This window comes from Tachypleus tridentatus, chromosome 7, assembly GCF_004210375.1.
Source record: "Tachypleus tridentatus isolate NWPU-2018 chromosome 7, ASM421037v1, whole genome shotgun sequence".
Lineage (NCBI taxonomy): Eukaryota > Metazoa > Arthropoda > Merostomata > Xiphosura > Limulidae > Tachypleus > Tachypleus tridentatus.
This window is the reverse complement of record NC_134831.1, coordinates 185,133,558-185,158,752: the sequence shown is the minus strand read 5'-3', so window position 1 is coordinate 185,158,752 and position 25,195 is coordinate 185,133,558. Positions and strand designations below refer to the sequence as shown.

Sequence of the window (25,195 nt, the reverse complement as noted above, 5' to 3'; positions counted from 1 at the left end):
CCCAGAAACCCGACGAAACATATACGTGTAGCATTATGTTCCTAAAACAAGTGGAAATTGTTAAGTGAATAGAACGTTTAGTTTATGGAATATAGGAAGAAAACCGTAAGCTACAATAAACGATGCATTAAAAAAAAGTGACTTTGTAATATAGATAAGAACCACTATGTGATTTTCTTTATTTGTCGTACTGTCATTGTAACTGTTTTAGGTTGGTTAAATATTTGTCCATGAGTTTTGTTATTATAAGTATTAATTTGTGGACTAGTATTGATGTATAATGGGCTTAATGTTCCAGTTGTTTAAAATTAGTGGATAAGAGTTTCTTGAACTTGGCAACAACTACGCCATTGTTATAAAAGATGAAAGTATAGACGACAATGAAACGCTGTGTAGATTCTTTTTCTACAAACGGGTTTTGATTATTTTCTTGTAAGTTAATTGAACACTTGTGGGTATAATAAACATTCCAAGTAAAATATGATTAGTTCTATCGAATGTTTGATTTATTTCCCTAGAATGGACCACTTTAATTAAGAAAAGCGAAACCGTTTCCTCCGAGTCTTTCATCTTTTCAAATTTATGAATTGAATAGCAGTCTTCTGTATAAATATTCCACAAGGAAAAGTAATTTGTTAAAATATTGTCAGTCAAAAAGGAGCAAAAAATATAAAAGAATTAGATGATTCAATTTAGCAGTAGATGCGTTTTTTCTTCCACGTGGTCTGAAATTTTCAATTTGTACTAATACGTTATTTAGAGTAAAGTGGAAGAAAACTTTGGTTTTTCTGTTACCCCCACTTCCAATTTCTACTTCACGTGACAGGTGGGGGGATGCGTATATCTTTGTATCAATTGTTTTTTGTTTATCTCTCTCTACATGGGTAATCATGTGTTTTTCTGTATTTATAGTCTCGGTGTTTAAACGTACTGGACACCGATCAGTTTGACACTTAAAATGTTACCCATTTAAAAATTTCCCCCAAAACAGGACTTTATGTCGATGATAACACACCTTTGAAGTTGGTTGTACAGAAGTAACATTTGGCAAACTAAACAGTTTCTTATATTTGGAGAGAAGACAGCTAGTCATCACCACCAACTCTTGGGCTACTGTTTTACAAACGAATAGCGGAATTGACCGTCACGTAATATAACCCCCCAACGGCTGAAAGGGCAAGCGTGTTTGGTGAGATGAAGATTTGAATCTGCGACTCTCAGATTTCGAGTCCAGCGCCTTAACCACCTGGCTTCTAGCTCTGAAGAAGCATTAGTTTTTTTTTAACCAGTATCTGGCCATTTCTTATCATAATTAACCACAAACTTGAGTGAGATGACAGGATAAACTTAATTTTTATTACAAATACGTCGTAATTCACGTGGTAATATACACTGATACTGTAAAAGAAGTGACAAAAGTGTATGTGAAAGCAACGACTGTTACTTGGAAATTATTATAGTACGTATAGGATAACAAATGCTGTTATTGGGATATAGCAAGGTTCACGTGGTAATTAGACATTGTAACATGGAAACAGAATTCACATGTTAAATTGGTGTAACAGACAACACGCCCCTGGTAGTAGCTTCTCCCGCTGTATTAGAAGCTTGGCAAACGTATACTCCACTGTCTGCCAGGATGGCAGAATGTATGTATAACACCGCTACGCCATTGTCAAAGCTGATGGTTATACGCAAACCTAACAAAAATAGTAAGATATTTGGACTTAGAATTGAATTGTAACAAATACGTGTGGAATAAATTTGATATTCATTACAGATACATATATATATATATATATATGAAAATACAACTAACCTATTGGTTAGCTACGTTTGACGGTTTTGTACAAAGTTTTCAGCGAGCAAATATCCAATACAATAATACAAAGAAAATGTTAATTTCATGATTAATAACTAATTATGTAATCAGGATTTATTTTAATATTTATTGGTGCAAGACTAATAAATCACAAAAAGACGGTGTTCGATATTATGTCACCTATGACTTTGTCTTAATACCTCGTAAACTTCAACACGTGGGATGATAGCTTTAAAACCTATGTAAAATAAATATTTGGTTGGTTTGGTTATGATTTATAATAAAACAAGCAAAAGTACCCGTTTCCAGTAACGGTAAACGATTAAGCTAATAATTTAAATTATTTCATGAACTGTAAAAATGTGTTTCATTGTTGTTTTCAATCAGAATCAAAGCTCTAAGCTACTTGTACCGAAAACCATGAAAAATAATTGTTGAACATATAAGTCATGGTGAGAGCTACTCAACGAAAACATACAGTTTGGATTATTTCACGTTTTGAAATATTGTGATTGGTTCCTAAAGATTTATTTTAGGATATCCTGCTTGTTAAATAAAATGTGGCATCGGTATCATTCATGTCTTTTCTCCTGTCATTTTAAAAGTGAATGTTGAGCTTTATCTGCATGCACAGCTTTTCAAACTTGAGACAGACGAACGCCCAGACAGTTCCTTTACCAACAACCTGCGTCTTCGACAATAAGTTCATAAGAAAATGTAAATTTAATTTAAAAAAAAAATTAACTGGGAAGAATATTCAAACTTTCTAGATCACTTTTAACAGAAACAACAATAAAGATAGCAGAGAAACCATCTTATATTCACGACTATTGTCAAACAATTACTGAATATTATATATGATTGAACGGCTGGTTTGGGTTGAGAAATTTTTTTATGTAGAGGAGCGAACAACGTTTCAAACTTTTTCGATCATCGTCAGATTCACAAAGAAAGAAAGAGGTAGCTGACCACATGTTTGAAGGGGGTTGTGTAACTGAATGTAGAGGGCGTACTTAGATGTTTGATTACACTGCACAACAATTTTTTGAAAAGTTTTTTCTGATTGTGACAGGTACCTGGTGGGGATGCACAAATATAGTTTTGGTTTTGCTTCATCACGTAGGAACTCTAAGAAATAGACAGTTAACTGTTTACCGACTTAATTGCGTTTATGTTTCTAATACGCTATTAAGTTCAACATAATTAAAACTGTTTTGCTCCTGAATTTCGTTTGTATTCAATGTCCGGTGCATCACGCTGCAGTGTCCAACAGTAGTCAGCAAGCATTAACAGATTCCAGTTGCCCTGATATCGTTTTTTCATTGTAGCAATGTCCTGGTGTGAAACCTTTCACCGTGTTCGTCACTGTCAGTACCGAGATTTGTGGGGAAGAAGTCCAAGTGTGAGTGGAGGTAATGAATCTTGAGTGACATGCTGCACTTCATTGTTTTGTATGCTTTGAGAAGTTTATCTACCAGCTGAATGTAATGTGGAGATCTGTAATTGCCAAGAAAATTGTCAATAACGTCTTTGAAGGCTTTTCCGGCCCAACTAACAGATCTTTGAACCGCTTGCAACTCATAACATGTCTGATCTGAGGGCCAACAAAAATGCCCTCTTTGATCTTGGCCTCAGTTATTCTTGGGAACAGCTGTCTTAAATAACGAAAATCTTCGCCTTCTTTGTTCATTGCTTTCACGAAATTCTTCATAAGTCCCAATTTTATGTGAAGAGGAGGGAAAAAAATCTTTGCTGGGTCGACAAGCGGTTCATGCACCACATTTTTCTGTCCTGGAACTAACTTTTTACGGAGTGGCCAGCTCTGTCGAGAATAATGTGACTCTTTGACACGACTGCCCCATTCACAGATGAAACAACAGTACTTTGTATAGCCGAGCTGCAGTCCCAGTAACAGAGCAACGACTTTCAGATCTTCACAGATATTCCAGTTGTACTTACTGTACTGGATGTGCTTCAGCAACATTTCCATGTTCTCGTAGGTTTCTTTCATGTGTGCTGCATACAAACAGGTATTGAAGGGTGAACGTTGTCATTGTGTAACAGAACAGCTTTGAGGCTTAACATTGATGAATCAATAAAGAGACGCCACTCTTGCAGGTCATGGTCACAACCCAAAGCAGAGAACAATCCTTCGATGTCAACACAGAAACAGAGACTGTCAACTTGTGCAAAAAAATTGGTTATATCATCTTGGCGGCTTCGAAAAACAAAAATGTTCGTACCTGGTGACAGCAAACACCATTCCTGCAGTCTCAAAACCAGCAATTCGGCTTTTGCTTTTGGCAGACCCAAATCTCTGACCAGATCATTTAATTCTGACTGTGTTATGAGATGTGGATCGTCTGAGGAGCACGGTTCAAAATCCGGATCAATGTCACTGCCAGTTCCCTGCATTGCAGTTTCTTCATCTGGTTCGTCTACGGTCCATTCCTCTGGTGGTTTCGGAATTGGAAGACTGTCGTCATGTGGCACGGGTCTCATTGCTGAAGGCAGATTAGGGTATTCAATTGACTTCAATTCATGTGGTATTCAGACACATAAGTCAAACAGTAGTAACAGTCCGTCACATGGTCTTTCTGTTTTCGCCATATCATCGGGACAGCAAATGGCATTGTCTTTCGAGTGCTTCTGAACCAAGCTCTCAGACAGACAGCACATGTCGCACAACAAATATGAGGTGCCCATTCATGGTCTTGATCACCAATTTTACAGCCGAAGTACATATGATATGCTTTCTTCACAAGAGCAGTCATTGAGCGTCTGATGGACAAGCATATACTCGCCACAAATATAGCAGAATGTATCGCGGTTGTTACGACATTGACGAGACATATTGACCGACACCAATCGTCCTGTAAAACGTCTATAACATCTAACTTACTTGTTACAGTGCTACTGAGGTAATGCTATATTCTGAAACAATACGTACACACTATAAGGTCTATATTACTCCAATGAGCAGCATCTGTGTATGCAAGCCACTTTTATAGCCTGCTGAGACAGTGTCAAGCTGGCTCCGGCATGCCCAGGCTGCATACTTTCACAGAACAGCTTCCAACCTGGCCTAATTTCATGCCTGGACATGCCCAGACTGCACAAAATATTGTTCATAGGTCTCTCACAGAAACGAAAATTTTTGGACACAAATATAAGAAAAAACATGACAAAACTGAAGATTTCAATGAAACGGTACGTGATGGGAAAATTTGGATGTGATTTTCGTGATCAGCAGCCAAAAATCTATAAGGAGCACCCAACAGTATTCAAGAAGCAAAAACTTTGTTGTGCAGTGTTATATTTATTAATACAGGTATAAAGGTGTTTTTTTTATATTGGATTATTTTGAGCTTGAGTTGTTGTATAAGTAAGGCTTCTTTAATTTTGCGTTTGTTTATGTTTGTTTCTTTATTTAGTATTTGAGTGTTTTCTATGGTTATGTTGTGTTTATTTGACTTGCAGTGTTCGAAAACGTGTGAAGGTGACTTTTTATGTCCTTTGAATCTGGTTCCCATTTTTCTACTTGTTTCTCCAATATAGACGTCGTGGCAGTTATCACATTGTATTTTATAAATAATGTTGGTGTGGTGTTTGTCAGTGTAGTTTTTACATAGTATAGACCTTAGTTTTGTGCCTGGTGTTTGAATAAACTTGTTATTAACTGAAATGTCATACTTTGTTACTAGTTTTTGCCAAATGTTGGTTATTTTTCTGCTGATGTCAGGAAAATATGGTATGCAGCAGTAAATGGTTTCGTGATTTTTTAATTCGTGGGATATACTTACTTTTGTTAGTAGATTTTGCTTTCTGTCTAGGTGTGTGCGTATAATGTTTTCTTCGGTTTGTGGAGGAAACTTATTGATGTTGATGAAGTATTGTTTCATTTTGTCTAATTCGTCGTTAATTTTATCTGGTGAGCATAGTTTTATGGCCGTGTTTATTTGGTTTATTTGTATGTTTAGTTTTTGTTTTGTTTCATGTGCTGAGTCCCAAGGAATGTATAGTCCAGTATGGGTGATTTTTCGGTGGATTTCTGTTTTAAATTGTGTATCGGTTCTTGTAATTTTGAGGTTAAGAAATGATAATTGATTGCTTTCTTCCTGTTCATATGTGAAGTTAATGTTGGGATGTATAAAGTTAATGTGATTGAAAAAATTAAGTATGTGTTCTGTAGATTTGAATCCCGCAACCGTGTCGTCTACATATCTGTACCAGTATAGTGGTGGATGTAATGCTGTGTTAATTGCTTGTGTTTCAACTTGTGTCATAAACATATTGGCTAGAACTGGTGACACTGAATTGCCCATACTTAGGCCATTTGTTTGTATATAGTTGTGGTTGTTGAACATAAAGTTTGTCCTCATCAATGAGGGTTGCTAATTGGTTGCTGGGAATATCTATTGATAGGTTAGGGTCTCGGATATAGAGTTCTTAAGCTATCTTGCAGGAATCAGAGGTTGGGACTTCTGTAAAGACGGATATAACATCGAAACTGGCCATTAAGACTTTATGATTAAGTTGATTAAGATTAGACTTGAAATTAAAAGAGTCTTTGATGCATGAGCTGGCTGATGTTACATATTTGGAGAATGCCCATGCTATGTATTTACCAAGATTGTAATTAAACGATTCATATGTGGACGTTATTGGTCGTAGTGGACAATCTGGTTTATGAGGTTTGGGGATGCCGTATACTTGTGGGGTGCGTGAGTCGGTCTTGCGTAGGTAGGAATAAAGTGTTATTTAAAATTGTGTTGGCTTTTTTCATTTTTAGTAGAATTTTGTTTAGTTGCGTTTCATGTGTCTTTGTGTGTATTGGTTTAAATATGTTTGTGTCTGATAGAATGTTCTTCATTTTTTGGATGTATTCATTCGTGTTCATTATGACTATAGCATTTCCTTTATCTGTTTTTAGAATTTTTTTGTTAAAGTAATTGGGGCAATTTTTATTCAAAACTAAATGAACACATAAATTCTAGAAGATTTTGGTCGCATATAAAACGATTTAAAAGTTCAAGAAGGTGAAGTTTTATATATGTCTAGTGGTATTTAATTTGTTATAAACTCTTTGAGTTGGTGCTATGGCAATAAAGTTTGGTTTATTGTCTAGTGGTTTTAAAGTTGTTAGAAACTCTTTGAGTTGGTGCTATAAAGTTTGATATCTTGTTTTGTTATACTTAGCTTATTGGAAACTCTTTGACTGAGTATTATAACGGTGAAGTTTGATATACACTGCTGGTCAAAATCTTAAAGCCAATAAACATAAGGAAAAAATATGCATTTTGTGTTGTTAGACTCAACCACTTATTTGAGTAGAGCTTCGAAAGATGAATATAAGAAAAATAAAAATAAAAACATTTTTAGCATTTAATATGGAAAATGTAAACACTGTGAAATTAGCCTAAATACTAGCTGGTCAAAGGTTTAAGACCATACTGAAACAAAGCGTTAATCGGTAAACACGTAACGAAATTTAGTCATTTGTGTTCAAGCATTAGCGTTGTCATTATCTTCCACTGACACCTCCTGTGTTACATTGGGTTTAAACATGGCAAAAGCTAAAAACTTGACAAAGTTTGAACGTGGCTGAATTCTCGACCTGCGAAAGCAAGGTCTCTCTCAACGTGCCATCGCTGGTAAGATTGGGCATAGTAAAACTGCTGTTGCAAATGTTTTAAAAGACCCTGAGAAATACGAACGAGAATTTCAAGTGGTCGGCCCAAGAAAATTTCGCCCGCGTTGAGCAGGAGGATTCGACGGGTTTTCCGGTAAGACACCAGCCAATCGTCGAACTAGATTAAGGCCTTTACGGACGCAGAATGCAGCTCAAGAACAATAAGACACATCTACGATTGAAAGGCTTTAAAAATCGTAAACGTATTTAAAGGCTACGCCTCCTTCCACACCACGAAACAGCTCGTTTAAACTTTGCTGAGAAGAAACAAACATGGGACGTGGAAAAGTGGAAGAAGGTTTTGTTTTTTGATGAGAAAAAATTCAACCTGTATGGTCCAGATGGTTTCCAACGTTACTGGCACGATAAGGATATCCCACCGGAGATGTTGTCTACACGACACAGTGGAGGAGATTCCATCATGATCTGGGGTGCTTACTCCTTCCATGGAATAATGGAGCTTTAGGTTATACAGGAGCGTCAAACAGCAGCTGGCTACATTGGCATGTTGGAGAGAGCATCCTAATTGACTGAAGGCCCTCGCTTGTGTGGAAATGACTGGATATTTCAGCAGGACAACGCTGCAATCCACAATGCCCGCAGGACAAAGAACTTTTTCATGGCGAATAACGTGATTCTTTTGGACCATCCAGCGTGTTCGCCCAAACTGAATCCCATTGAAAATGTTTGGGGGTGGATGGCAAGGGAAATCTATAGAAATGCATGATCTTTGTGAAGCCATCTTCACCACTTGAAATAACATTCCAGCCAGCCTTCTTTCTACAAACGCTTATACCGACCATGCCAAAGCGAATGTTTGAAGTTATTCGCGATAACGGCCGTGAAACTCACTACTGAAACCTCTTGTTTCTCCCTTTTCTTACTTTCATCTTTCGAAGCTCTACTCAAATAAGTGGTTGAGTCTAACAACGCAAAATGCATATTTTTTCTTTATGTTCATTAGCCTTAAGATTTTGGACAGCAGTGTATTTTTAGCAGAAGTAGTAATGCTTAGATTAAGTGATAACGGGTACCTTTGTGTTCTAAAGACGGCTGGTAATCTCTGTTTTGTTAACTTGAAGATAACCTAAGGAAGTCGAAAAGTTGTTCTGTACTTTATATCTTCTGTATATATGTTCTGTACTTCTGTAATTAAAGTTTTAACACTTCTACCAGCCGTCTTGAGAATATATTTTTTTTACTTCAAGGGGGTTTCTCGTCATCATGAATGGGTACCTTTCATTTATTAAATAATGTGATCTAACAGCCAGCAACGTGGTTTAGATACATTATATATTAATGTAAAAAATATTTATTTGCTTTTTTATTTAACCTGTAGGTGACCTAAAAACGTTGTTCTCTGCTTTATTTGTAAAAGTGTTAATACCAATACCAGCCGTCCTGAGATATATTCTTACTTCAAATAGGTTTCTCGTCATCACGGAAAACAAGAATCTTTTTATGCCCAGAGTTATATATCAGGGTTTCATATATTTTATTTTACTTAATTATAAGTAAAATTAAAAAAAAAAACTCCCATTGAGCGCGTGCTTTAAAAACATTAGCCTTCAATAAACACTGAAGGAGGAATAAAAGATAGAAATAGCCATTCGAATATAAAGACCAGTTTCCCAAATTCACATTCTAAATAATTAAATCGATATGAACATACTTGTTTGAAGAGGTTGTCCATTTTTAAACCATTTTATTGTAAGATTTGGATCATTGGCTGGTGTCACCCTTGTCTCTAAGTGCACAGGTTTTTGTTCAGAAGTACTGTAGAGGTCAAACAGTGGAAACGTGAACTTTGGAGCTTCCATATAATCAACTGTAAGACAATTATATATTCCATAATTATATTTAGATTGTGTATATATATATATATATATATATATATATGTGTGTGTGTGTGTGTGTGTGTGTGTGTGTATACTGGGTTATTTTTATATTACAATTTCAAATTACAACTCTTAATGATATATTATTGAACTATAAAGATAAAGTAATTATTTACTGTTGTACTATTTTTCTTTAATAATTTTTTTTTTTTGTGGGTGGAAGCTTGGATATCAATATTTTCGTTAAAGAATTACACACGGTGTTAAAACCTTGGTGTTTATATATTTAAATAATGCTCAGCTAAATTTCCTTCTACAGTGCACTGTTTGAGGTTTATAGATTTCAAAGTCTGATTACCCCGAACTATACAGTTCAGAAAATAGTAACATTTCACAACGTATCTTGAATAATATTCTAAGTTACTATTACTTTGAACTCTACTCCATATATTAACAACATGGTTTGACACTGTGATGTTAAAACTTTACACCTTCACAAAATATTTAGGTCGTTGTTGTAATAAACCTCCACTATATACATTTTAACAATACAATATATTATTATGTTAATGTTAAAATTTTGACAATATATTAGAACGCTGTTATCCTAAATCTTCACAGTATATTTAGATCGTTGCTATAACAAACCTTCACTACACAGTTTAACAATATTTTGGGTTTCTCTTGCACGACAATTCCGCTACACATGTTACATTACTGTTATGATATACAACATCCATATTACATGTAACAACAATATATTGTCACACGATTATTTCCCTATGCGCATCACATATACATCTAAGTACCATTATATTTTAATTACTCTATAGATTTTAACAATAATTTGATTGATATACCATTAGCTGCTTCCATCAGTAAAACACCAGATATTAACACAGCCAACACTTTGTTAAACATGGCTAACATGGAGTGAATGCAGTACGTAATAGTGCTGTTTAACTGCAGGATCTAAAACACTGTAAACCGTTGTTACCTTATATGTGAAAAGAAATAGTCACGTGAATTTCTTTTCACCACCGTGAGTGGAGTCAATTAGGAGCATTGCATAATATAATGGTTTTTAGCCTGAAGAAAGTAATAAGTTATGATTACAGCTATAGACATTACAAAAAGATGGTATGATGAACTCCATATTTTGACCTTGAAAAGTTCAATATAGTTATTTGCGGGTTTGACCATGAGAAGAACAGTTCAACGACCTCGAGGACTCGCTCTTTTATATTCTCGTCTTGGGAATAGTTGAAGGTCATAGTTCAGTCTGTTAATTTTTAAGCAACAATATAATGTTTATTGTTTTTGTTTTTATTATACACGATTTGTTTAAAAGGTAAATATAGTTTAGAGCACTACTAACAGACTGTAACTTTGAGAAATTTATTTAAATGATAATTTTATACCCTTTGCAAGGCCAACCAGTTGTTAGTAGACAACCTAAGGCGGTTGAACAATCTTTTCTAAGCCTATTGAACTGAAACGAGAATACTTCAGAAGGTAGACGGGGAACGAGAGTGCTAGTAATAGGTCAAATGCAAATAATATTTCTCTGGATTTAGGCCTTGACAGACATAGTGTTTGGGCTGTAATCTCGAAATATTAATATAGCATTAATATAGCCAAAACCAGAAAGGAGGGAGGAAGAGCCAGGCCGGTATAAGGGTTTTATTTGCCCTTGGCTTTTCATCTTGTAGAAGCCTCCTACTTAGCCCAGTAAACCCATGCCTTTATCCAGGGTTGAGGTAGGAGTCTAAATAGCACTTGACTCTCACAGGTCGCGTACAACACGACCAGATACAGACTACGACAAAACTTTAACATACTTGCGTATTAGAAGCACTTATAACCGAAAACAACCAATCAACATAAGGAACGACACATATTTCACATTTTGCTTTACGTAATAAAAAATATGCGATTTTTTCCACGAAACGAAAGGAGGAGAACGCGATTGTTATAAAAAAAAAACAATAATTAATACTTGAGTATTTCTCGTAACCATCGAACAGTTAAAAAGCTCTACCAATTCCTTTTCCTGTTGATGTGAAGGTATGTGTTATTAAACAGGAAGTTAAGCACTTAGAACACGAAGTAATCACAGTTGTATTATCGTGGTATAATATTTCTTGTATTCATTCCAGTTTTACCACAACATGCAAATGATGCTTAAGTAAGTTTATATATAGTATATATATATGCCTAGAAATATAAATATATTTTAAACTAAATATATATGTGTATGTGTGTGTTTGCGTTTTTGTAGTTAAGCTTAACATCGTTTGCGCTATCCAATCACGAGTATTCCGACCCAGATGTTTAGCGTAGTTATATAAAAATCCAGAGGCTTAACGCAGAGCCACTAGGAGGCTAAATATTTATTTATTGTTTGGTTCAGATTTGGTTTGTTTTTAATTTCGCGCAAAGCCACACAAGGGCTATCTGCGCTAGCTGCCCCTAATTTAGCAGTGTAAGACTAGAGAGAAGGCATCCACTGCCGACTCTTGGGCTACTCTTTCACTAGAGAATAGTAGGATTGAACGTCACATTATAACAGCTATAATATATGTGCAGTTATGCCAAATGTTTCACTAGCCTTACGTAGAATTTATATTCAGTTAACAGTGTAGTTATGTCAAATATTTCATCAGCCTTATGTATAATTTATATTCAATTAACAATACAGTGGTATGAAATGTTTCTCCAGCCTTATGTAGAATTTATATTCAGTTAACAGTACAGTGATGTGAAATATTTCATCAACCTTATATAAAATCTATGTTCAGTTAACCCTCAAGTTCAAGGATAAGAGGTTGTGTTTTTCCAAATTATAATGGCACTCGTGGGTGTTACGCATTATAAGATCATTATATTGTAACAGAAAAGAAGAATACGTTTATTTTTTATATATTGCTTTTCTGTCTTATTACATAAATAATTATGGAGGAAGCTGGTGTGAATCAAAACGTTTTCTCTGGTTTTTATTCCATAACTGTATAATTTTAGCTTTTCAGCTACGAATGTTATTGTTATTTATTTTACCGTGTCTTTTTTTTTATTCTTAATGTGCTTTACAATGTACTGTTTACTAGCCCAAGAAACTACTTCTATACGTAATCACTGAGTGAGGTCTCTGTTGTATCTGTGAATAATTTTAAAACTTTTTAACGTGTTACAACAGGAGATTTTGAAAGTGTTTCTGTTTTAGCAACTTCCCATACTTTTAACGATTCGCAGCATTTATTATGTAGCAAAACAAACACACATACAAATGTATGAATAAATCATGGCGCTTCTTTTCTTTATTTGTTTCATGATTTTGCGCAAACCTACATAAATGCTACTACACGTAATTCTTTATAATGTTAAACTACAATGTTAAAGCAACTGTCAGGATAGTCTTGTATAATCCTAAGTGGGATTTGAATGTTGTTTTTATAATGCACCTTAGGTCCGAAAGTGCGGAACTAGTGTTTGTGACAACGGTTCGCGAACCAAGGATCATTAGATTCCCAGTCCGAGTATGATAATCACTAGGACACGTGCAGCACATGACATTTTTTATCAGCGACCTAGACGGTTGATGACACCTGATCTATGTTATTGCTCAAAATACAGTTTGGGGTGTTGTTATTTGGAGTGAGGGGCCTGGCATGGTTTAGTGGCGAGGGCGCTCAACTAACCATAACTTGTGGGTTGCGGGGTCGAAATCAGTTGCCGAACATGATAACCTCTTTCAGTCGTGGGGGTGCTGTAATGTGTCATTACCCCCACCAGTCTTTGTGTGTGTTTTCTTATAGCAAAGCTTCATCAGGCTATCTGCTGAGCCCACCGAGGGGAATCGAACTCCTGATTTTAGCGTTGTAAACACGTAGACTTATCGCTGTACCAGTGGGGGAACCAGTCGTCGGTAGAGAATAGTCTAAGGGTTAGCGGTGAGTGGTGTTTCCTTTAGTCTATCGCTTTAAAATTAGGAGTCTAGAACAAATACCTCTCGAGTAACTTGGCGCGAAATTCAACAAAGAAGCAAGCACAAAATTTGTGGTAAGGTGATATCTTGATCATCTGGGCATTTTTATTTGTTGTAAGCTAATATCCTTCTCACCTCTTAGGTTTTACTAATCGCAATGCCGCTAATTTCTTACAGATTGGTATGGCGTGCTTGGGGTGACTGAAAGTGTTGTTTCGCAAAGTGAAAATTTTACACATTCCCACTGGCTGAAAATTAACAGACGTAAGTGATAGAGTTCGTTAAAAAATAAATAATGTAATCGTATATGACAAAAAATCTATAAAGATTTAATGTAAAAGTTACGTTAAAGTATAGCCCTAAAAGTAACAGATAAGGTGAATAAATAGAACAGGCAGGAACATAAATATAAAAAGGGAATCATGTTCTTTCTGTTTTTTTATTATTTGATGTCACATCTGTATGTGTCTGACCCCTTTATTCTAAATTACCTGATATACTTACGTAATATTTGATAAAATAAACTATTTTATATACTTTTCTTCAAGGCTAATTCAATCGAGTAGGGGTTTTTGAATATTTCAAGTGTTAGATATTTTAACATAATTAAATTAAATACAAGATCCCGTGTTCTAAATGTTTGAAAATATATCTAGTTAAACATGTAATGTTTTTTTTTCGATGATCCATGACTAAGTGACCGTCTTTACAAATATTGTAAATTAATTTCCGAGGTTTCTTTTCTTGACCGCAGATTTTGTTTACGTTATATATATATGTATATATGTAGGTAATATCTTGGTGATATGACCTACAATAAATATATTTTGTCTTCCTTGAAATATATTCATAAGTAACTTCTAATGTCCACAGTTAAAAACAAATATTGAAGTACGATTTTACTTTTGAATTGCATACCTGAAATGTATAAGGTATTATAAACTGATAAATGTGAAGTGCAAGTTTAGTGGAACTCAAACTGTACATCTTTTTTTAAATTTAATATTTGTAGCAGACACAAACTTAACTTTTAAAAATGTTAAGAAACTGTCGATCCCTATTGTTAATTACTCTCATTAAAATAAACTTTCTACATGGATCACATCTAATATTTAACTCAGTATAAGTGATGTAGTTAAATTAAATGTCAGTATTGTTAAGAGTGGACAGTGTTATAAAACCAAAAACCATTTATAGTTGGCCAAGCGCGTTAAGGCGTGCAACTCATAATCTAAGAGTCGCGGGTTCGCATCCCGGTCGCGCCAAACATGCTCGCCCTTTCAGCCGTGGGGGCGTTATAATGTGACGGTCAATCCCACTATTCGTTGGTAAAAGAGTAGCCCAAGAGTTGGGGTGGGTGGTGATGACTAGCTGCCTTCCCTCTAGTCTTACACTACTAAATTAGGGACGGCTAGCACAGATAGCCCTCGAGTAGCTTTGTGCGAAATTCAAAAAAAACAAACAAACAAACAAACAAACAAAGCATTTATAGTTATTAGTACGTACTGGTTTATCAACTGGGCGCACACGCTGTCAACAATATTTTACTCAATCTGAATGAGATGTTAGTGTTCGGCAAGCGTAGGATATTTAGGTAAATGTAAAATCCGATACTAGGCTAAAAGCGCAAAATAATCTTTATAATAGAAATAAATATATAATAGATATACGAAATTTTACTTAGTTTTCTAGCGTGCGCGATATATAATAACGAGAAAAACTGTAGATATATTTTGTGTTTTTTTTATTCATGTTTATTACAAGACCTAATTTCAGTTACGTCCTTATGTTTTTATCGAATATGCTAATGCCCAGCAGTTAACAGTTTCTCATAATTTCAGTGGAGTATCCATGACTAAAAATATTGCTAAGATTCGTAACAATAAGGGTAGCAAACTTATGAACTTATGTATTTTAATCTTTACAAGTAAGAACCGTATATTTACTTAGCTATATTTACTTACGGGGTTACTATGTTTAATTTTTAATATTAGTACATAGCTTGTTTTGATCGGAGATTAATATTGATTAATTTACTTAAAGTTTATTTTCTCTTGCTGTGAATCTCATTTCTGAAGGCCTTTAGTAACCTGGTGGTTAGTGTGCTCCAACAACAACTCAGTATAGATACATCTAATGGTTTAGGATCGCCAACCATTATCACTAAAACGCGCTTCGCACTTTGTCATAGCTTAAGAGTGTGGTTACGGGGCCCGGTATGGACAAGTGGGTTAAGGCGTTCGACTCGTAATCTGAGGGTCGCGGGTTCGAATCCCCGTCACACCAAACATGCTCACACTTTCAGCCGTGGAGGCGTTATAATGTTATGGTCAATCCCATTATTCGTTGGTAAAAGAGTAGCCCAAGAGTTGGCGATGACTAGCTGCCTTCCCTCTACTCTTACACTAGCGCAGATAGCCTTTGAGTAGCTTTGCGCAAAATTCGAGAAACAAACAAACAATGATTGTGGTTAAGCTGTGAGAATGGGGGTTAAATGCATTTTTTGATTAGATATAGGCTTAGGGCTGTAAAGCAATATTCATTATGGAAACGAAATAGATTCAAACTTTCCAAGTCTGAAAAACTGAACTTCCTGAAAACTAACGGACGAACAGTGCTCTTCGAAGTTAATAACACTAGTCAGAATAAGAGTAATACAAGACATGACGGTAAGTGCTGTTGTTTATCTATTTTCCCTTTAGTTTATCACTTCCAAAATATGGGCGTATTTACGCAGGTAATAACCCTTTGTCTAGTTTTGAGCGAAAATTCTGAAACGTAGGAGCTTAGCTATTGTCCCCCGCTGGTACAACAGTAAGTCTATGGATTTACAACGCTGAAATCAGGGGTTCAATTCTCCTCGGTGGACTCAGCAGATAGCCTAATGTGGCTTTGCTATAAGAAAAACACACACACACACACACACTTAGTAATGATTGTTACAAGTGCTGCTATCTATTCTCTGGAATATAAACTAATCTTAGGATCAACGAAATACGTACATAATTGAAAAATGAAATTTATTTTATCCATGAGGGTTTTCGGTCTGTTTTACTTCAACGTTTAGGCCTAACTGTATTTCTTGATTTTGCTGACCTAAGCTGTGATGGTGCGTATTGAATAGGGGAAAATGTAGCCCATAGCCAATGGTATGGGCAATTAAAGAATTAGACCTCTATCTCACATATGCTACTTCTAATTTTGTTTGTTTGTTTTTAATTTAGCGCAAAGCTACACAAGGGCTATATGCCCTATCTGTCCCTAATTTAGCAGTGTAAGACTAGAAGGAAGGCAGCTAGTCATCACCACTCATTGCCAACTCTTGGGCTACTCTTTTACCAACTAATAGCAGGATTGACCGTCACATTATAACGCCCCCACGGCTGAAAGGGCGAGCATGTTTGGTGTGACGGAGATTCGAACCCACGACCTTCGGATTACGAGTCGAGTCCCTTAATCACGTGACCATGCCGGGACCTCTGAAAAATGAGCATCCATTTTATTCTCTCAGTCCCACATGTAACTTTCTACGTTGTCCCACATATAACTTTCTACTTTGTCCCACATATAACTTTCTACGTTGTCCCACATATAACTTTCTACTTTGTCTCACATATAACTTGTTACGTTGTCCCACATATAACTTTCTACGTTGTCCCACATATAACTTTCTACGTTGTCCCACATATAACTTTCTACTTTGTCCCACATATAACTTTCTACTTTGTCCCACATATAACATTCTACGTTGTTCCACATATTACTTTCTACGTTGTCCCACATATAACTTTCTACGTTGTCCCACATATAACTTTCTACGTTGTCCCACATATAACTTTCTACTTTGTCTCACATATAACTTGTTACGTTGTCCCACATATAACTTTCTACGTTGTCCCACATATAACTTTCTACGTTGTCCCACATATAACTTTCTACTTTGTCCCACATATAACTTTCTACGTTGTCCCACATATAACTTTCTACGTTGTCCCACATATAACTTTCTACTTTGTCCCACATATAACTTTCTACTTTGTCCCACATATAACTTTCTACGTTGTCCCACATATAACTTTTTACGTTGTCTCACATATAACTTTCTACTTTGTCCCACATATAGCTTTCTACGTTGTTCCACATATAACTTTCTACTTTGTCCCACATATAACTTTCTACGTTGTCCCACATATGACTTTCTACGTTGTCCCACATATAACTTTCTACTTTGTCCCACATATAACTTTCTACTTTGTTAGCTTTTCAGGTTCCCATCTCTCGTTCCTGTACTGAGTTAACAAACAACAACTTAAATATACGTACTAAAGTTGTATGTTATGTAACATTTATTCTTGACTTTATTTTGCTTGAGTTATAAACGGATTTTGTCGGTTAGAAAGGAGTTTGTTATGTCGGATGAAATACCATTTCAAATGTAATGGTTTGTTAACCACTTTTCAGTGGGTAAGAAATGGATGAACAGTTGATGATACAAGTGTCTTGTGTGCGTGCATATAAAACAATTTAATGATATGTAATATTTATCTGGGTTAACTTGAAAAGTATTATCAACATAACATATATAGCATAACATACATAAGTATGTTGAAAATAATTTATTCTTTCAGTATTTTTTATCTTGAAATATATTCTTCATACAAAATGTTTGATATAGCGTTAAAGATAAACAGGTGGCTGGATTCCACGATACCTGAAAATTCGAAATTATAGCAATGGGAACATAAATAATTATTAGTTTTACTTGTTCTGATAGGGTATTGCAATCGAATTTGTACATGAGTCTGTGTTTCCGCGCGAGTATCTCGAAAACCAATCGACATACGTTCATATGTGACAATGCTCCCTAAATTTGGTCCAAATCCGGATACAGATTCTGAATCACTTTGACGCCTTTTTTTTCTTTATAAAGAATAGATGAGGTATTTTTGCGGTTTAGGGTTAATAACTCTGTAAAGTGTGAACAGATATGTACCAAGTTTCTCTTGGACATGAAAGCATGTCACCTGGATTTTTCATCAGAAGTCCCCTTTGCAGGTTTAGTTTATTTTTATGTGGTCGACGTGTGAGAATCTGGAGACATGAATGAAAGCAATATTCAGCCTGTAACATTGTTCACCAAGATGTTTTTGATGGAATTATGGTTTGGAGCAGCATCTGCAGACAGGGAAGTACAGATCTCTGTGTGGTTGGAGACAGGGAAGTACAGACCTCTGTGTGGTTGATGGAGGAATGCAGACAGAGGAGTACAGACCTATGTGTGGTTGGAGAAAGGGAAGTACAGACCTCTGTGTGGTTGGAAACAGGGAAGTACAGACCTCTGTGTGGTTGGAGACAGGGAAGTACAGACCTCTGTGTGGTTGATGGAGGATTGCAGACAGAGGAGTACAGACACAGACCTTTGTGTGGTTGGAGACAGGGAAGTACAGACCTCTGTGTGGTTGGAGACAGGTGAGTACAGACCTCTGTGTGGTTGGAGACAGGGAAGTACATACCTCTGTGTGGTTGCAGACAGGGAAGTGCAGACCTCTGTGTGGTTAATGGAGGATCTTTGAGAGCAAGACAATCCGTCGACGAGACCATGCTTCCGGTTGTTCTCTCTCTTGCTGTTGTTTATAGAGCTGATTTCTTGCACCAATAGGTTAACGCCCGTCATTACAACCGCCAGAATCAGGACTGGCTTTATGAGTCACTTGACCTGAATTTTATTGAGCAAATTTGGGACGTCCTAGCGAGAGAGACAGCGTTGTGCTACACTGACCAGGAATTCAGAGCTACCCTCATCCATGAGTTGTCTGTGCTATCTCAGCAATGTCATTAGCATTCAGAGTAACGATTTGTGTTGACGAGAAATTCACTTGAAGTAAAACTGTATCTCAAGACCTAAGTATGTCGAAACGTTGTTCTCTTCTTTAATTTACTAAACGTTTTAATACACATACCATCCATTGTAAGATACATCGTGAGGAACAGGTGCAGAGAAGTCATGAGCAATAGAAAAGGACCTACCAGCTACTAAAAACTCATGTCGTTCAATTTGTGTATCTTAAATTAATTAATAATTTTTTCTTTGATACTATTGGCAGTTCTTGAATGAGTATTTGTTTCATATTATTTAACTCTGATATTTGTGGTGAACAAGTTTCGTTAACAGTGAAATCTTGTTTTTTCTTGAAATTTTGAAAAAAAAAAGGCAGTTCAGGGCTTACTTATATTTCAGTTTTAGTGAGTATATATATATGTTTTCATAAGCCTACGATATATAGCTAGTATATATTGTACAAACATAGTTTTTACCAATTGTATTCGCATTTACTTATGTTTTTATATTCTCAAAGGGCCTTTATAATCGCGACGAGAAACAACTATTATAAGATATTAAAGTATTAATAATAATATATTGAACGTATACAGTCGCTACTTCTCGCTATGTGTTCTTATAGAAATTTATAAAGTTTAGACAGATATATACATACACATGCTTTCCTTCTATTTTTCAAAGTCTGCGTTTCTTTTAGTAAATGTCAGATGAATAAGTAATGGAAGGATAAAGCATCCGGTCTAGTGAAAACGTATTGTTTTTTTATCAACAAAGTAAGTAGATTATGAAAATGAACTATTACTTAGTGTACTTTGTTAAGATAACAATAGAACTTTTTTACGTTTAATCTTCTAATACACTATTCATGATTAATGAGAACTTTCTTATCAACTTTATTTCGCTTTTATTAGGTGTAAACTCCTTTTATCTTTTATTTTGGGGAAATAATTTATTCAAAACGAAAACAATATTTAATGCATAACCAAAAATTTGTTTTTTTCTTAAATTTCACGCAAAGCTATACGAGGGCTATCTGCGCTAGCCGTTCCTAGTTTAGTAGTGTAAAACTAGAAAGAAGGCAGTTACTTATCACCATCCACTGCCAACTCTTGGGTTACTCTTTTACCAACGTATGAGATTGATCGTAATTTTATAACGCCCCCACAGCTGAAAGGGCGAGCATGTTTGATGCGACGGGGATTACCCGCGACCCTTGGATTAGGAGTCGAGTGTCTTAACTACTTGGCCATGCCTGACCGTAATCTAATCTACTATCGCGTAACACTATAACAGAGTTATATTGTAGATTACATGTATAATAACGAATATAAACACATGATGAACACAATCACATGTAGTTTAACATAATCACACATAATGAACACAATCACATGTAGTTTAACATAATCACACATAATGAACACAATCACATGTAGTTTAACATAATCACACATAATGAACACAATCACATGTAGTTTAACATAATCACACATAATGAACACAACCACATGTGATGAGCATGACATGTGCTAAGCAAAATCACATGTGAGGAATACAAACATATGTATGTAACACATTAATGAACAAAACCATATGGGATGAACGCAGTGACATGTGACGAACAAAACCACATACACCATGAATATACCAGATTGAAGACTTAATTAATTAAACCATCTTCCAGGAAATCATTATTTGAAGTAAGGCCCGGCATCGCCAGGTGGTTAAGGCACTCGACTCGTAATCCGAGGGTCGCAGGTTTGAATCCCTGTCACACCAAACATGCTTGTCCTTTCAGCTGTTGAGAGAGTTATAATGTTACGGTCAATCCTACTATTCGTTAGTAAAAGAGTAGCCCAAGAGTTGGCAGTGGATGGGTGGTGATGACTACCTGCGTTCCTTCCCTCTAGTCAGTCTTACACTGCAAAATTAGGGACGGCTAGCGCTGATAGCCCTCGTGTAGTTATGCGCGAAATTCAAAAACAAATAAATAAATCTACTAATTAATTAATAATGGGAATAAACATATTTGTTATGAAGATGCTTGCTTGTTTTATAGTGTTCTAGTGGTCATCATTCTGACAAATATTACTGAAGTGAAAGGCCTGGCATGGCCAAGTGTGTTAAGGCGTTCGATTCGTAGTCCAAGGGTTGCGGGTTCGAATCCCGGTCGCACCAAACATGCTCGCCCTTTCAGCCGTGGGGGTGTTATAATGTACGGTCAGTCCTACTATTCGTTGGTAAAAGAGTAGCCCAAGAGTTGGCGATGGGTGGTGATGACTAGCTGCCTTCCCTCTAGTCTTACACTGCTAAATTAGGGACGGCTAGCGCAGATAGCCCTCGAGTAGTTTTACGCGAAATTCAAAAAACAAACAAAGTGATGTGAAGGATAATATCAACTTCTCTGTGATCAAATTCAAAAAATGTTTTTTTTTTTTAAAATGCTGACTGAATCCGACTGGGATTCTAATTCTGGATTGTGTTTATCTGACAGATGCTTTAGACAGCCAAACCAACTTTGTTTCAAGTGTGGTGACATGCATGATCCTCGGATGACTAGTTTTAACCTCGTAGAATAATAAACATGGAACTGTTTACGATAACAGGTGGCCACTTTTTACTTCATGGGTTAATAAAGATGGAGTCACGCAGGATTCCTGGATGGTTAGTTCCACCTCCTAGATGGAGTCACGCAGGATTCCTGGATGGTTAGTTCCACCTCCTAGATTACACCAAACAACAAAACTTTGTTGCTAGAGAAAATTTAAGTGATTCGGAAGAGTTTGGCGGTGCTGATTTAAAACCTGCACTCAGAATTTGCTCATTAACTTTAGATTTTGAGTTATTTTAATATTTCAATAGTCCGTCAGCACTACGTGAAATATCTTGCAATCATCTTAGTACAATAGATTTATGCTGTGAAATTAGGTTTACTTTAACAGTGTAATGGGTAAAATGTATTAATTTTTGACAACTTCAAACATTTACTGTATTGCATCCGTGTGAAATTCCAAATATATTCTATTATATATGCTATTTGTTATCTATGTAATTCTAGCGAATTTCACCACTTTTTCTTTATTCCCAAGTTCTCCGTCCGAGAATCACAAAACCGTCACGTGCTTGGTTTGTTAGAAAATTCGAGAAGTCCATCGAATGAGCAGAAAAGGGACGGAGTCAAACGTCTCTTTCTCAGTTGCTTCTCATTCACTCAGTTGGTCACTTCGCCTTGTTCCGTGCACAGTCAAATCAAAGTTCGATCTTTTTTCATCGCACCATATCCAAGATATAATAAAATTCTGCAAAACCCTGTTTTACTTTTTTAAACCCTAATTCTTTAAACATAAATTATTTTATATTTTGTAGAAAATCATTTTAAATGCTTACAGCTTCGAATTCAATTAAAGGCCGAAATTGCAAAAAACACCCAAACAATTTCTGCTACATTTGTGAAAAATACACCACAGCTTGACGAATGAAAAACATCACACACACGGTGATGATAGATTATTACTACCATTCTGAGTGTGAAATTTGTGACCAAAAACAACAGTGGGCTCCACATGTGTGTTGCACAGTTTACCAATCTTCATCTAGTAGTTCTATTCTTGTGGCACCTTCACATAATCTGCTTCTTCTGATCACACAAGATGAACTAGATGATTTGATTCGAGACCCATCTTTATCAAAGCATCATGAAAAGCTTCTCGGGACCTATACAGCAATGAAATTTATTTGTTCCACATGGCACAGTTGTATATCTGCGGACTTATACCACTAGAATCTGGGTTTCAATACTCGTGATAGTCAGAGTACAGATGGTCCGTTGTGTAGGTTTGTGCTTAACTTCAAACAATAACAACTTATTTGCTCCATGGACAAGAGTTTTAATTTACCAAAGTCATCACCAACGTTTTGGTTCTCACCAGAACATGCTAGATACTTTGTGTTTCTGTACACATGTTGATCTACTTATAGAAGAATTATTTCTCTCGCTCATACCAGGAACACGAAAGAAACTTATCAAAGCATGCAGATTATACATCCTTAACTACTCCAATGTTATTAAAGTAGAAATATGTACGATCCTTCATAAGTTATTAAATACAGAAATATGCAGAACCCTTGGTTAGCTGGAAACAGAAATATTCAGTCTGCTTGGAAAGCCAGTTTTTACTTCATAGCATCTTAAAGATGTAAGTACGTACGATCCTTGAGTGGCCACTTTTTACTACATAGCATCTTAAAGACGTAAATATGTATAATCCTTGGGTGGCCAGTTTTTACTTCTTATGTTATTCAAAACGGAATTGTGTGAGAATAGTGGGTTACCCAGTGTTACTTTGTTACTTTATAAGCCATTAAAGACGTAGTAATGCAGCATTTTTGGGTCATAACAGTTAGCTAGTAAAGCTTATAATTCACTTATCTTTTCAGATCCGCTTATTCCGAGTTATTTAATTGTAGAAACGTGTCTGAGAAAGTTACTTATATTTTTAGTGAAGTTAAACATGAGTGGTGTGTCCACTGTCATTAATTAGTTATTTAACACGTCACAAGACATATATATTTATAATTTTATTTATGTGTGTATGTCTGTGTATCAATATCTTTCTATGTCACATTAAAATAATTGTTTATACAATAACATTTGTTACTACCTTCGTTGTTTATACAATAACCTTTGTTACTACCTTCGTTGATGTTGTTATTATTTTCAGATAACTTTCCATTGTGTTGAGAAAACTAAGGAAAGCCAAATTTTATTTGCACTTTGTTGTTCATGTTTACAACATTTATAGTAATTTGATTAATTTGGTGTAATTTTTCTTTAACAGCAAAAGCATTTTAACCATATTCACGAAACTAGATGATTGTTTCTTTGTTGCGCAAAGTTATACAAAGGGATATCTGCGCATAGCTATTCTAATTTTGAACATATATATTAGGTGGAATGCAGTTGAACTACAGTTCTATCAGCAACATTTAGGCTACTCTGACCGTATAGTGAGATTTGACTGTCGCTCTTATAGCACACGTACGGTTCCAAAGTACGGAATGTGTTTTTGGGATAACAGTTCTGCAGATTGAGCTCGCTAACCTTGGCCTTGGAACTAGATTTTTTGTATATTCTGATGAAGGCTGTATTGAAGTTAATTAGTGAATAAGGAAAAGGGAAAACACCGACCCATCTTCAAATGTTGTTGTTTGTTGAGTTAAGCACAAAGCTTCACAATGGGCTATCTGTGCTCTACCCACCACGAGTATCGAAAACCGGATTTTAGCGTTGTAAGTCCGCAGACATACCGCTGAGTCACTTGGGGGGTATCTTCAGAAGTAAATTATTGTGGTGAAACAAATATATTACTCACAACCGCCTCTTCAGCAGTAATCTTGAAGGTTTATAATATCAAAATTAGGGATTTGATCCCTGTTTCAGGCACAGCCCAGAGAGTTAATTTTGTAGCTTAGCGCTTAAATAAAAACAAACTAACGTTATTAATAAACTATTCTAGAATGAATTTTGTTATATTTCATCTATCCTATATAAAAAGTGTCACATCACGTTTCGCTTGATTTCTCGAAATAAGAGGCAAAAATATGTTTATCGAGATAAAATAGTTTGATTACTGTCTGTCGATTGCAGTTTTAGTGATGGGGTGCAAGAAGACCGTGAGGGTAGGTCGGTGTTCTGAAACCTTATAAGTGTTGTGAGTGTTACAATAGTAAGTCTAAAATAAAGACGTTTTGTAGGATCACTTAATCTAGAACCAAGTACATAAAAATATAATGAAAGTAAAAAGTTTAAACTTAAATCGTTTCTGAATTAAACTGTTTTCTATATCAGCAACGTTTTGAATGAAAATAAATCATTTTAATCAATGGAGACTATAAATTGAGAAATCAGAAAATATTTGTCCAGTTTTGTTGTCAAAACATTTCATTTTGTATATTGACTAACAACAATATTAGTTATACTTTTGTTCCTAAGAAACGTGCCATAAAAGCCATTGTTGAA

At 35.6% G+C, this 25,195-nt stretch overlaps 1 protein-coding gene and 1 long non-coding RNA gene across 2 annotated transcripts; one reads left to right on the top strand and one right to left on the bottom strand.

The window, feature by feature from the left end:
* Positions 1 to 1,341: 1,341 nt before the first annotated feature.
* Positions 1,342 to 10,369, bottom strand: LOC143257478 (CAVP-target protein-like). The gene is made up of 3 exons (XM_076516203.1): positions 10,213 to 10,369; positions 9,187 to 9,342; positions 1,342 to 1,700 (listed from the first exon to the last, which is right to left on the bottom strand). The coding sequence occupies exons 1-3, from the start codon at positions 10,280 to 10,282 to the stop codon at positions 1,549 to 1,551; spliced, it is 378 nt and encodes a 125-aa protein (XP_076372318.1). The 5' UTR covers positions 10,283 to 10,369; the 3' UTR covers positions 1,342 to 1,548.
* Positions 10,370 to 11,434: 1,065 nt separating this feature from the next.
* LOC143257480 (uncharacterized) lies at positions 11,435 to 23,703 on the top strand. The gene is made up of 3 exons (XR_013031881.1): positions 11,435 to 11,540; positions 13,515 to 13,601; positions 21,671 to 23,703. It is a non-coding gene; the product is annotated as an uncharacterized LOC143257480 (long non-coding RNA).
* The last annotated feature ends 1,492 nt before the right edge of the window (positions 23,704 to 25,195 follow it).

Excerpts from the sequence above, each read along its gene's own strand:
- LOC143257478 (XM_076516203.1), bottom strand. The coding sequence starts at position 10,282 with ATGTTAGCCATGTTTAACAAAGTGTTGGCTGTGTTAATATCTGGTGTT. Across the intron at positions 9,343-10,212 it reads ACTGATGGAAGCAGCTAATG|TTGATTATATGGAAGCTCCA; the intron begins GTATATCAATCA and ends ATTGTCTTACAG. Across the intron at positions 1,701-9,186 it reads TGGACAACCTCTTCAAACAA|GTTTGCGTATAACCATCAGC; the intron begins GTATGTTCATAT and ends TATTTTTGTTAG.